General features: G+C 39.0%; 1 protein-coding gene across 2 annotated transcripts in view; it reads right to left on the bottom strand.

Annotated features, from left to right (window-relative positions):
• The window catches only part of pcgf2 (polycomb group ring finger 2), a 21,248-nt gene extending 9,132 nt beyond the window's left edge, over positions 1–12,116 (bottom strand). Inside the window, exons 1-7 of one of the 2 annotated variants that reach the window (XM_015375858.1) lie at positions 11,834–12,116; positions 11,125–11,252; positions 3,823–3,919; positions 3,668–3,723; positions 3,453–3,582; positions 2,894–2,933; positions 2,697–2,795 (exon numbers count right to left, since the gene is read on the bottom strand). In XM_015375858.1, the coding sequence (XP_015231344.1) occupies positions 2,697–2,795; positions 2,894–2,933; positions 3,453–3,582; positions 3,668–3,723; positions 3,823–3,919; positions 11,125–11,242 (540 nt within the window). In that variant the 5' untranslated portion in view covers positions 11,243–11,252; positions 11,834–12,116. Of the gene's footprint in view, positions 1–2,696; positions 2,796–2,893; positions 2,934–3,452; positions 3,583–3,667; positions 3,724–3,822; positions 3,920–11,124; positions 11,253–11,436; positions 11,671–11,833 lie in introns of those variants that run through there. The other variant, XM_015375859.1, reaches the window with a different exon arrangement.
• Positions 12,117–12,804: the final 688 nt, after the last annotated feature.

Here is a 12,804-nt window from a genome sequence, read left to right on the forward strand (position 1 = left end):
TTTTATTACAAAATGATAGAAACTCAGACAGAAAAGAGTTCTGTTCATAGCCTGCATTAAACCACACAGGACTGAAACATAAATGTTTAGGGCACATTGAATCACATGCATCACTGCAGATTCTAAGGCTGAAATAAATGTGTCTTTAAGCCTAAAAGATCATTCGTTGTGTCTTCTGCTACTCCTACATGCTGCTCTGCCAGTGGCTCCAACGCGTACAGAGCTGCGCCCTAAACCTATGCTCTGCTATCTGATGACAGCTGACGTTCTTCATCAGACTCTGCTTTGTTGATCTCTGATAGTGACTGAAATACGTCCACTTCTTCACCGCTCTGTGTTGTCTGTCGCAGTTTATTTGCCAAGGTTCCCTTTACGCGTCAGATCCTTGGCTGCTACAAACAACTATAGATTAATCACAATTAATCAAATTAATTGTTTCAGCTCTAAAATGATCGCAAAATAACGGCGTGAAAGTGTTTTCAAATGCAGATTTTAAACATGTTTCTCATTTCAGTGGTTTATTTCAACAGTATTTAATCAATTGTTTTTACACACATGCATATCAATATGTAACGAGACATTTCTTCCACAAAGGTCTCTAATCAGATTGAATTTTTGTTCTGTTTTAGGTCAGTTTTGGAGACGATATTTATTTCTATTTGCTAAATTCTAAATGTAGATGTCCAGCTACATGGTTCAGGAAGGATAAAGGTTCTGTGTGTTAAAAGCTTGAATCAAGTCCATAACTAAAGCAAAGGATCTTGAGAGCAGGGCCTGAAATTCACTGCAGGATAGTGATATTAGCGCATTATGTGATCCATCCCTGCAAAGCTGGTTCTTATAATGTGGTAAATTCCCTCTTTAAAAAAAAAAATCACATGATGTGTAGCTACTAATGTGGACGTTTTCAGATTCAGACGAAGAAGAACGTCTGCTCTACTCACTAGTATGCACTCTTCTTCAACCTTTAAAATATTCCAAATGTTGCTCGCTACCTAATACGCAAATCTAATGTCGTATCAACAGAGGAACCAGCTTCTTAATAAAGAACACAATTCAAAAGTGATGCCAGAACAGTGACCCAGATAAAGCCGATCCTCCAACAGGTCAATATCACAGAGCAGCCGAAAGATACGTTTCAGCCTAACTGGCTCAAATGGTAAAATTAACCACATCCCTGGGCGAAATGAGCTGCACCATCTGTAAAATGTACAGTCCTGTAACCTTTACCAGCCAAAGCAGAAAACAAAATGGCTAGAGCAAAATTTTGCATATATATGCGTCGATTAAGCTGCATAGGTAACCTTAAAAGTTTTAATCCTGGAAGGTTTTCCATCCTAAAAAATATGTTCTTCCTTTAACCCCACAGTTAAGTGAGAAAAAAAGAGATCAAGCAAGGGAAAGGGCAAGAGAGAACAGCTGAAACAACAGCTAAGAAGATGAAGGGTGGAAAATGAAAGCGACATATTGTTTTTGGTCTACTCTATAAAGCCTCAAACTCAACGCTATTTCTGACATTTTGAATTGAAAAAGCTTCCTGAATGGGAAGCAAAGCGTCTTCAAACTCAAAGTCCAGTGGATTGTTTTTTCACTTTTTTGGAATGACTATGACCTGGATGACTGAGAATCTTCACCAGCAGACATATTAAGCACAACAATATTATGACTTTTATTCATTAACCAATCCCTCGAATGTATGAATGTATAAACCCCCCCACTCACAAGCATATAAGGGGGGATTTCCCCCTTAATTTCTAAAGTGAATTTCAGCCACTGTTGAGAGGATGCTCCTTGGGGCTGGTAGGAATAATAAAGTGAACGAGTCGTGTACTAAGATCGCCTGAGAGACCATCAGCATCGAAGGAACGGTTACTCAAAAAGCATCACAAAAATCGGTTTGCAAATACTCTCACATATGCCAAACTTGCAACTGACAAAACTAGGGGGGAAAGGGGGAAATCATCAAACCTGGCTCAGCTCCAACGGATTTGAAATATCCGTCAACTATTGTGAGAATCTTGCAGAACGACCCACAAAAAATTTTACCTAAATCAGACACTTTTATAAAGGAAATGCATGCAAACTTCTGAATTCAAGAGAGGGTTTAAGAAAGTCTATTAAAAGAAGACTCTCATTTGATTCTCGCTTTGGTGATAAATAGATATTTTTGTCCAGGCCTGTGCAGGAGACATCCAGGATCTATTGTCAGTTCTGGTTGTTCACACTAGACAAGCAGTTGGAGCGCTGCAATGATCAATGAGCACAAACTGGACAGGTTTAATTTAATTTAATGTAACGTATGGTCCGTGAATAATAATCTAACATCAGTTCCAATCCAGGTTGTTTTTTATTAACCATATTCAGATTGTGAAATGTGATAATGCCATAAAAATAATTTGAGAATGTATTCCATAGCCCTATTCTAATATTTTCATTTTTTCAACATAAATATCAGGAAACTATGGTGTTTTCTACCAAATCCAGCACTGAAAATCTCACACTGTTCTCCTGAAAGTTTCTTTGCCTTCTTGAAATGCTAATTTAAATGGGGAAATTCTTTTTGAAAAAGGCAAATAGGAAAAAATACTGCAAACACACAGATAGAAAAAAAGAGAAGAGAGATTGAAGCACTAACTCCTTTTTTCTGATTCTGCAGAATCAAAACAGTTCAGGTTATTGTGTGTGTGCCCAGTTACCCGATAATTGTTTGGGATGTCCATCTTGCTGCGGAGGAACTTTGCCAAGTGTGTGATGGACATAGCTGCTGGGCACTGAAGGAAGCGTTTCCCGTTGGACTGGGATCAAAGAACAGTACAGAGGAGGGACATTAACAGGATGAAGAGCAGAAGATTGGATTAAAATGATTTAATTACGTGCCAGCAACCACCTGTACCTTGTCTCCTTCGATCTCCGATCGCTGCCTTTCGTTGCTCCTGTCGACGAATAGAAATAATGGTTAAAATAAACATTTTTATTGATAAACAACTATTATTTGAAGGGAAATAATCATTTTCAATTTCTAAATGAAAGCGCTCAGTAACTAAGTTAAAAACCAAAACAAAAAAGGTAGAATTATCTGTGATGTGGTTGGTGGAATAAATTGATAAAGATCTTAATATAAAACTTACTGCATTTATTACACATTAGATTTTTCCCCCTTCAGAAAATAGAAGGATAAAAATATGAAAAATAAAACAATTTCCATTCTGAATTCTATCTGTACACCTAACCAGACATGGAAAGTCATACATCTCATACTTTAGTAACCCTGCACCTAATAAATGTTTTTACATATAAAATCAGACAGACAGAGGTGCAACTATTCATGCATAAGCAGATAATACTCTTTACTCATTTTTACCCATCATCACCTTTAAAAGACATGAGTCCCAATCATTATGCTCATCTTTCAATCAAAAGAAAAACCCAAAAAGTATTAATCTGTCACTCACCTGTTCCTCTGGTAGAACTGTATGGACAGACTGATGATTTCGTCTTCTGCTATGTTAAACGTCTCCACCACCTCGCCCGGTTCCAGCTCCCGGTTCTCCGCGTAGAAGTCTCTCCTCCTTTTCATCTCATCTGGGTTTCAGTAAAGAAATGCACCTATAAACAGCCGTGACAGACGAGCAACACCGCTATCTGCTTTCACATTAAACAGCCTTACCTTTGAACAGCCCTGGAACCAGCTTATAAACTATATCTTGCAGAGTTTTGTCCGCTCTGGAAACACGATAAAGTTCAATCAGATAATTCTGTCATATAAATATTTATGGTTTAAATGAGAAAAAAAAAACAACGGCAAAAAAAACACTTGTTTACCTGATGCTGAGCTGTGGACATGTCTTGTGCACTTGGACCTCACAGCGAGGACAGAACTGATTTGTCTCAAGAAAGGCAACAATGCAAGTTTTACAAACTAAAAAAAAAGAAGAAAAAAGGACAAAAAACTTGTCGTTAATGAATCAGAATAGACAAGGCTTCACGTTTATGATCTGTCTTGTATTTCAAAGAAGACGGAGCAGTTTGATGTCGGATCAGCGTTAGTACAACCACTGCAGGAAGAACAACAACACTCTTCAGTGTGGAAGTTGAGGAAAGACCATCAGAGAATTGCAGAGACAGAAAAATGTCCATTAATAAAATCTGTATTTTCTGCAGAGGCAAGTCGGCCGCTAACAGGGAGTTAGTTTAGATTTAGCAACCCTAACTGGGCTAACACGCTAATGGTAATTAATTTATTTAAGGTAAATAACAAAACAGACTGCATCAATGCAAACGGACACCCACTGATGTTGGAATGGTAACGGCTCAACATGACCTAATAAGAATAACGTGTATTTAAACAGAAACGCAGCGTATTCAAGAACAGATATTTGTGCCACTGGTTTACTGGGACACACACAATCAGAAGAATTTTGTTTATAGCTACAACTGGGAACATGCTATACATGTGTGGCCATATTTGATACAGAACTCAGAGTTGTTTGAGTAGTTTGTCTGTCCGAATGTAGACTTCAGCTTGTTTTTTAGCATTTCCAACTGGAAACATAAAAATAATCTTGCGTGTTTTTTTTTTGTTTATATCAGTTAAAAAGTAGTTTAATGCAGAGCTGTGAAACGTCACAAAATCTCTTGGATAAACATATAAATATCTGATCACTATGAAAATATATTTTGTTTTCATGGATTTTTAAGAGAAAGATTTTCAATCATATATTTTCCGCAAATCCTTTGAATGATTTCCCTGTTGATCAAAGATGAGAATTACAACAAATCTGGTTCTGTGGTACCAAAGCCTAGAGAAATCAGAAGAAAAAGAAAATAAATGTAAACCTTTGAAGGTGAGTCAAAGGCAGCAGAAATAAAACAGAACCTGACTTGCTAGAGATCCAATGCTGCTGTGGAGTTCATCATTGCTGTTGGGCAATGAAAAAAATGGGCAATGAAAGAAAACTGATTTCTAGAATTAAAATAAACTTTTTTCTTTTTAAGAATTAATGCCCTACTTCATAAAAAAAAGTGTCTGACTAAAGTTGTGAAAATAGCAGATCTAGTTCAACACATCTATTGGTTAATATAGCAGACAGACAGGCTAACAAAATGCAGAATAAAGGAATGGTTTTAGACATACAGGGCAAAGCAGACACTCCCTTGTCTCCTATGAATCATGCATTACACACAGATCAATAACATCTTCTGTGCTCCAAAAAAGCAAAGAACCTTCTTCTTCCTACTTTGGCAATTTTGGATTTATTTCTAAGAATTTACCCCTTGGTTACCGCTGCTCAAGGGTCAAAGTAGATTTAAATTCATAGGGGTCTGATATACAATAAAATAAAAAATACAAAGAGAAGTTACATAATTGCCTTATAATGACATGTTAACTGAAATGTTGATATTCAAATAGATAGAGACAAGAACTATTGAGAGAGAAATATTCAAAGATCTATGTACCTTTTTATCTTTATCCAAAAATAAACAGCATGCAATTAAATATTTGCTTTGGATATACTTTAGGGATTCATATAGGTTAAAAATAAATATAAAAATTGTTAGAACTGCAAATTTACAGTCATTTTTACTATTTTTAAGGCTGCACTTTTAAAAGATGAAATTGTCCAGTGAGCTGTTTCCAAATGAAATTTCCTGTTGCTTTACACTTGTGTAAACAAAATGACAAATAAAATCTGTCTAAAGTCTAAAGGTAGGCTTTGCATCATCTCTTGTGAGCTGGAAGCAATAAAATGTTGATATGACGGATGATCAGCCACATATAGTTTATTAAGGAACAAGGGCATGTAGAGCCATACTGCTGAGAGCGAACCATCAGTGTGGAGCGTGAACCGCAGACTCTGAGCTAATCGCCGCAAAGATGCATTTCTGCACAAGCACAGCTAGAAAAGCAGAATTTGTTAAGAGTCGAGCGTGCAGTACCGGATGATCCAGGGTTATTTTATCCCCTGCCGCTGCTGCCATGATCCATCTGTGGTCATGCAGACTATTAGCATGACTAAACAGGACACAGCAGCATGACTGATACTGCTCAGCTTGACTAACAGATTACAGCACACGATTCATTTTAAACTTCTGACCGACCACCAGCTAATATATTTCTTTTAGACTCGTAGACAAAAAACTCACACCCGTGACTCATTCTGTTTTCGCCATCAAGGGTCCATGTTTAGCTCACCAGTTTCTTCGTTATAGTCATGAGGGTCAATGAAATAACTTCGTCACCATCGATGAAAACAACACTGCCCAAAACTTAACATAATGTGCCATACCTCTAAGTTGAGATAAGATCTAGATATTTATAGGCAGAGCTTAAGCTCTTCATCATGATTTTTGAAGATGCTCAGGAGTTTTTTTTTTTTTTTTATTGGGAGTGGAATAAAAAATGATTCTATGATTCTAACTATATTCTATTGTTCTGTAGTTTTGATTTTGTGATTTGTTGCTATTGGTTACGATGTATAAAAAGCCAACATAAAAGCATTCTTTACTGCAGTAGCACAACTAAAAATTTAGAAAACAGAAGGAAAAACAACTCATAATTTTAGTAAGTGTTTGCATTTAGTGCACACTCTTATTTAATATTTACTATACATGTAAATAACTCTTATGCTGCCTTCATGTGGCATGGTAAAGAAGATCCTCTCAACTTTTAAAGTGGAAATTACCAGTGCATTGAGTTCAAGTGCTTCTGTTGTGGTAGAGAAGAGAAACATGTTGGATCATCAGATTATCCTTAGACTTAGACAACTTTTATGTTATTTTATATATACTCTGTGTTTGTACAACTTTCATGACATTTCCATTTCTTAAAGTGCAGAAGCGATCAAATGTAAACAATCTGGGAGAAACAAAACTCATCCTCATCAATGCAAAAAATGCATTGAAAAGGATGTTTAGAGGATTAAAATACGTATGGTGCTATTATGCAAATATGCAGTGTTTTGGTTTGGTGTGGTCAGTTAGGCCTGCTACTTCCCAATTCATCTGCTACAGGAAGAGGAGGATGCATCAAATGCATCGGCTGACTCAAAATCAAACAATAACGGTCATTTTGGAAACATAAGTTTAAAAGGTGACATAAAAATTAATTAAAATCTATATGTGACAGCATTGTGTAGGCTACAAACACAACAGGAGAGAATGTTTAACAGCACAGTACTCCTCATTTCGAATCGTTTCCCCCAGCGTTTTACCGTCACAAGTACAGAGCAATGAAATGAAATCTCTGCATTTAACCCATTCCCCTGGGGAGCAATGGGCTGCCATCGTGTGGCGCCCAGGGAGCAGTGAGGGGTTAAGGGTCTTTGCTCAGAGACCCAGAGTGGCAGTCTGTGGGAGTGGGGCTTTAACTCAGAACCACTAAATTCCAAGCCTACTGCCCTTTACCACTAGGCCTCCACTTGCTGCTCTCCAGCATGTTGAAATGCTAGTATCACTAATTTTTTCCAGTAGAAATTCCAACATCAGTGTGTGTCCGTTTGCATCTTCGATGTCTGTTTTTGTTATTTACCATAAATAAATTAATTACTTCATGACGGCAGCAAAAATTTCAAACTTCTCACAAACGGAGTGGCCTTTGTCGCTAATGTCATGTGTTAGATTATACAGTAAACATATCTGTGCCATTATTGCTGTGTGCATAGGACACAGTAATATTTGACGCATTGTTTGCTCCATCACTTGAAGGCCAGACTACAACCAATTGCGTACGACTTTTTAATCTCCGATCCAATTATTTTCGGCGGTACACCGACTGCGTACGGTGAGACTACGACTAGGCAGGGTGATACGATCTGTACAGATTTTTTTCCCACTTCTGTCTCTCTGGTATACACAAATTATAACGATTTCCCATATTTGACTTGGACAGATTATGAAAAGTTATTACAAGAAAAGAAAGAAAAGCAAAACCCCACTTTGAGTATGTGCAGCAACTCCAACCAGATCAGATAGAGAATGTTCATATATTAAAAACATAGTGAGATCTACGTCTGAAGAAAAGAAAAACACAGCAATAAATGCTGTGGGATGGTTTATATGCTGACTGAGGCAATGAGGTGATTCTTAGAGAGAGATCTGGGAAGTTTATCTGAGTTTTTATTTTTTTCCCAGAGAGTTGAGAGAAACATGTCAGGCTTATCTGCTCTGTCTGCCCTTTGTTTTTTGTAAGGCTCAAAGAGGATCACTATTTTACCCATTTTTTTTTGTCCTCCTGAAGTTTTTTTTTTTTTTGAAGGAGATTAATAACCTACACTTTTCGTCCCTCGTTTATGTGAGGCTCATAGAGGATCCGTTTTCTTTTTCTCCTGAATTCCTGTTATAGGTAAAGTATTCTTTTTTTTTTATGTTTCTTTAATTGTTTTTGCACGAGTCTATCCCAGTTGCTGTGTATGCTCTATGCAACTCCAAAACTGACTCTATCCCTGTGTGATTAACAGATTTTAATTTTGTATTTTCCACCAAAGTGGATGGGTTTTACCTAGTAACCGCATCTCTCTTCCTGTAAGATCCATGAAATTGCAGCTTAATTGCTGCATAGTCCGACTAAAATAGACCTGGGTATGTCTCAATCGGAGCTACGCAAGCCCCCCTTGCTTAAAATCGTGTCAGTTGTGATCATCCCCATTGACTTTCAATGAGCGCTAAATGCCACAACCTCATCCGACACGATTTTCTGTCAGATCAGATGCAAAATCGGATTCTGTGTGTTTTGGCCTTTATAAGCAACTTCTGTTACAATAAACAGTCTTTGGCTTACATACGATTTTTCCTGCTTGATCACCTCTTTACTAATAAAACAGAAGCATCAAATAAAACATATTGATAGGAAATCAGATTTTATAAATATTCTTTTTTATTAAAGGTGTCCCAGGATGAGAACATGCAAACTCTATGTAGTAAGAACCCCAGTTTACACAGCAAAGACCCAAAGTTCCCTGAACAAAGACGCTTAATCCCACACTGCTCCCTGGGTGCTGCACGATGGCAGCCCACTGCTCCCCAAAGGAATGGGATAAATGCAGAGATTTCATTTCATTGCTCTGTACTTGTGACAGTGGAATGACAGTTAAAAAGCTTGGTGAAACGATTCTAAATGACAAGTACTGTGCTGTTGAACATTCTCTCCTGCTGTGTTTGTAGTAGATGCCAGGGCCAACACTGCCGTTCATTCCATAGTAATGAAAAATAATCATTTCTAAACAGAGAAGTTTTCCTTTTTTAAAAGAAAAACTTAAATTTCTCTACATTTAAATGGGAAATTAGAAGGAGCCAAGCAGTTAGGACATTGCGCTTGAATTCCTCAGGTTCTGAGTTCGAGCCCCACTTTCACAGCCTGCCACTCTGGCTCCCTGACCCTTAACCTCACATAGCTTCCTGAGCACTGCTATATATGTAATGGCACAGCTATATATGTTTACTGTATAATCTAACACATGACATTAGCAATAAAGGGCGTTAAGTTTGTAAGAAGTTTGTCATTTATGCTGCCTTCATGAAGTAATTTATTTATTTATGGTAAATAACAAAAACAGACATAGGACATGCAAAAAGACACTGGGGGTGCGGGAATAAAGATTGTTTTGGTGATATATCGTGATTTTCGGCTCCCAGATGTAATATCGATCTTTCAGTTCCTAGTATCGATTTTTAAAAAACAAAACATTTTTACCTAAAACTATGAGGGAAAATGGGCTACCTCTGCACCACTGCTCTGGCAGGTGACGCTTTGCAGCCTTTCTGCTGTGCGGCGCAGCTCCATATCCGTACTTGAGGCAGTCACAGTGGACTTGGACTGACTCAGACCCCAAACAACATGGATACAAAAATAACTAAATGACCTATATCTTCTGATAAACATATACAGCATTTGCTTTTTTTAAATCAATACATTTAAATTTGATTGATGGAAAAAATATTGCAATATAGTAACATTGCAATATCGCGATAATATTGTATCGTGATCCAACTACCGCGACACATATCATATCGCAACATCTATGCCTATACTGACCCCTAATGGACACCCACTGATGTTGGAATTACCGCTGGAAAAAATTAGTGATACCAGCATTTTAACATGCTGGAGAGCAGCAAGTGGTGGCCTAGTGTTAGGGCATTAGGCTTGGAATTTAGGCTACTTCACACTGCAGGCCTTAATGCTCAATTCCAATCCGATTTTTTTTTGCGTTGCCTTGTATGTGATCTCCTGTGTAAACCGCAGTCATAGAACGCAAGTGTCTTGCATGCGCAGTAGAGGACGCAATGACGTCACAGGCCAGTATGCTCTATGTTTACTGAAGTAAACATGGATGATAGCATCTAGCGGTCTTTTCCAACCATAAAAACTCAATCTTTCCAAGATGTTTAAACATAAATACTGCTCTCCGCATCATCGTCCACCATGGCTGTTGTTTCTCTTGCTGCTTCTGCGTAGCAAGACGCAGAATAGTGACCTTTGTCGGGTATTAATGCCGTTCAGGCAGGATAAATGCGACCTGGCCGTTTAGACACAGGTTGCATTTGAAAAGATCAGATTCATATCGGATTCAGGACCACATAGCCAAGTGGCCTGGGTCGGATTGGAAAAAAATCATATCTGTGTTGTTCAGACAGCCATGAAAAGATCAGATCCAGATCACATATGGGCAAAAAAATCGGATTTGAGTCACTTCAGGCTGCAGTGTGAACGTAGCCTTAGAGGCCCTGAGTTCAAGCCCCACTTCCACAGACTGCCACTCTGAGTCCCTGAGCAAAGACCCCTAACCCCACACTGCTCCCCAGGCGCCACACAGTGGCAGCCCACTGCTCCCCAAGGAGATGGGTTAAATGCAGAGAGTTAGTTTTGTTTGCTTTAAACTTGTGACAGTGTAATGACAATAAAGTTGAATTCTATTCATATATATTAAGAAATGTTGCTACTGGAAACAAATTTCCAATAATTTGTTTTGTTTTGTTTTGCACCCAAAAAAAAAAAAGTCCACATCTGTTGATGCATCAGCCTCATAGAGCCCTAAAGCAGGTATGCATGAAGCTGTGAGGTATCCTGAACCTGTGGAGCATGCAGGTATGTTTGCCAATGCCTTCATCAGGGAGGGGGGGACTTACAGGAGTGCAGACACTCTACGATGGTTGTAGCATCGATCAGGTAGCCGTCGCACAGCGGGCACGTGAGCAGGGGGTTCAGATCTGTGATTTTGACCCGGTTCGGCTGCATTTTATCCATCAGGGCAGATCTGCAATAAAGGGGAGGGAGAGGGGGGAACAGAAGCAGTGTAAATGTAAATGCGTTTGATTTGGTTATCTCCACACCGCTGCTCACAGGCACACAATGTCTAGAGCTCGTCCTTGGGACAAAACCAAAACAAGCAGAATCAAAACAAGTCGAAACTGCCGCGATATTTATAAACAGCTACACACAGGCTATTGAATGGCCCTCCCTCTGCGGGGCCTCAGCTTATGCACCGAGCTCCCAGCTCCCCTTCGGCCAACAAAGAGCGACTCCATTTCCCCCGGAGCTCCGCAGTCCGAGCAGGCAGGAGGCCCGGAGGAGGGGGGCCCTGCACATCCAGAGGGAAAACACCGACACCGATAGGCTGCGGAATCACACCGCTACACAAAGCAGCCATCTTAAATTTACTGACAGGAGCTGAATCTGGAACAAGAGGCTCCTCAAATGTGACACCGGGCAACTCTGCGTGCGCCTCCGCCGACAGAGACGCAAAGAGCCCCCCGACAAAAAAAAAAAAAAAAAAAAAAGAGAGAGAGAGAGAACCTAACAGAGGCGGTTGTTTATTATTATTACTATTATTCCTACCTGGTCAGACATTAAAGTTCGCTCCCAGCCGGACTCCGGGAGAAATTATTTGCACTTGAGCAGAATTGTGCAGCGGCGCCAGAAAATGGCTTTTTTTCAGCACCGTCAGAGGACTGCCCATTTTGGATCACGTGACTTTATTTTGTCGCCTCGTTGCTCTCTTCGCTCGGGCCTAAACAGTCCTCTCCTCTCTGTAGGCCCTGCTTACACTGACTGCGATGTTTTCTCCCTCACAGGCCGAGCTCCGCACTTCTTATTTCCTATCAGCCTTTTCTCCTGAATTTCTGCCGCCGAATGAGGATGAATGTGCTCCACCCCCCCTCTGTTTGCTCCAGCCTGAGAGGAAGACCATTTGTCTGCTCTAGAGGCCCTGCAGGCCTCATGAGTCCAGGGCCCCAACCCAGAAAGGGCCCTAAACACTTGGGGAAACTGTCTACATTTTTACAGATAGAAACAAATAAATAAATTAAGAAATAAAGCTACACCACTGAAACCAAACAAAAAAACAGGGTTTTGTCAATCTCATGTTTAAGATTTAAAACTTTTTTAATAGTCTTTTAATAGTTCATTATATGGCCAAAGCTCCCAACAAACATAATCTTACTGCATTTTATTTTTTGACAAACAGGTCTAATTTGCATCCTAAAATATATAATTTGATTGGTTACAGATTCAGGTTCATGGGTATATCCCAGAGTTGACAAGTAACAAAGTACAAATACTTTGTTACTGTACTTAAGCACACTTATTAAGAATCTATACTTTACTACATTACTTATTTTTCTTCCTACTTCTGACTTCTACTCATTACATTTTCACACAAGTATCTGTACTTGCTATTCCTTACATTTTTAAATAGGTTCGGTTTAATGTTTATAAATATCTATTTCCCATCATTGGCGCCATCCACATCTAGTGAAAACTAGTGTAATTGGACGAGTCATATAACGCAGACATTCATTGGTTAGCTA

The sequence above is a fragment of the Cyprinodon variegatus genome, unplaced genomic scaffold (assembly GCF_000732505.1).
Source record: "Cyprinodon variegatus isolate N-32 unplaced genomic scaffold, C_variegatus-1.0 Scaffold126, whole genome shotgun sequence".
In the NCBI taxonomy this organism is placed as follows: Eukaryota; Metazoa; Chordata; class Actinopteri; order Cyprinodontiformes; family Cyprinodontidae; genus Cyprinodon; species Cyprinodon variegatus.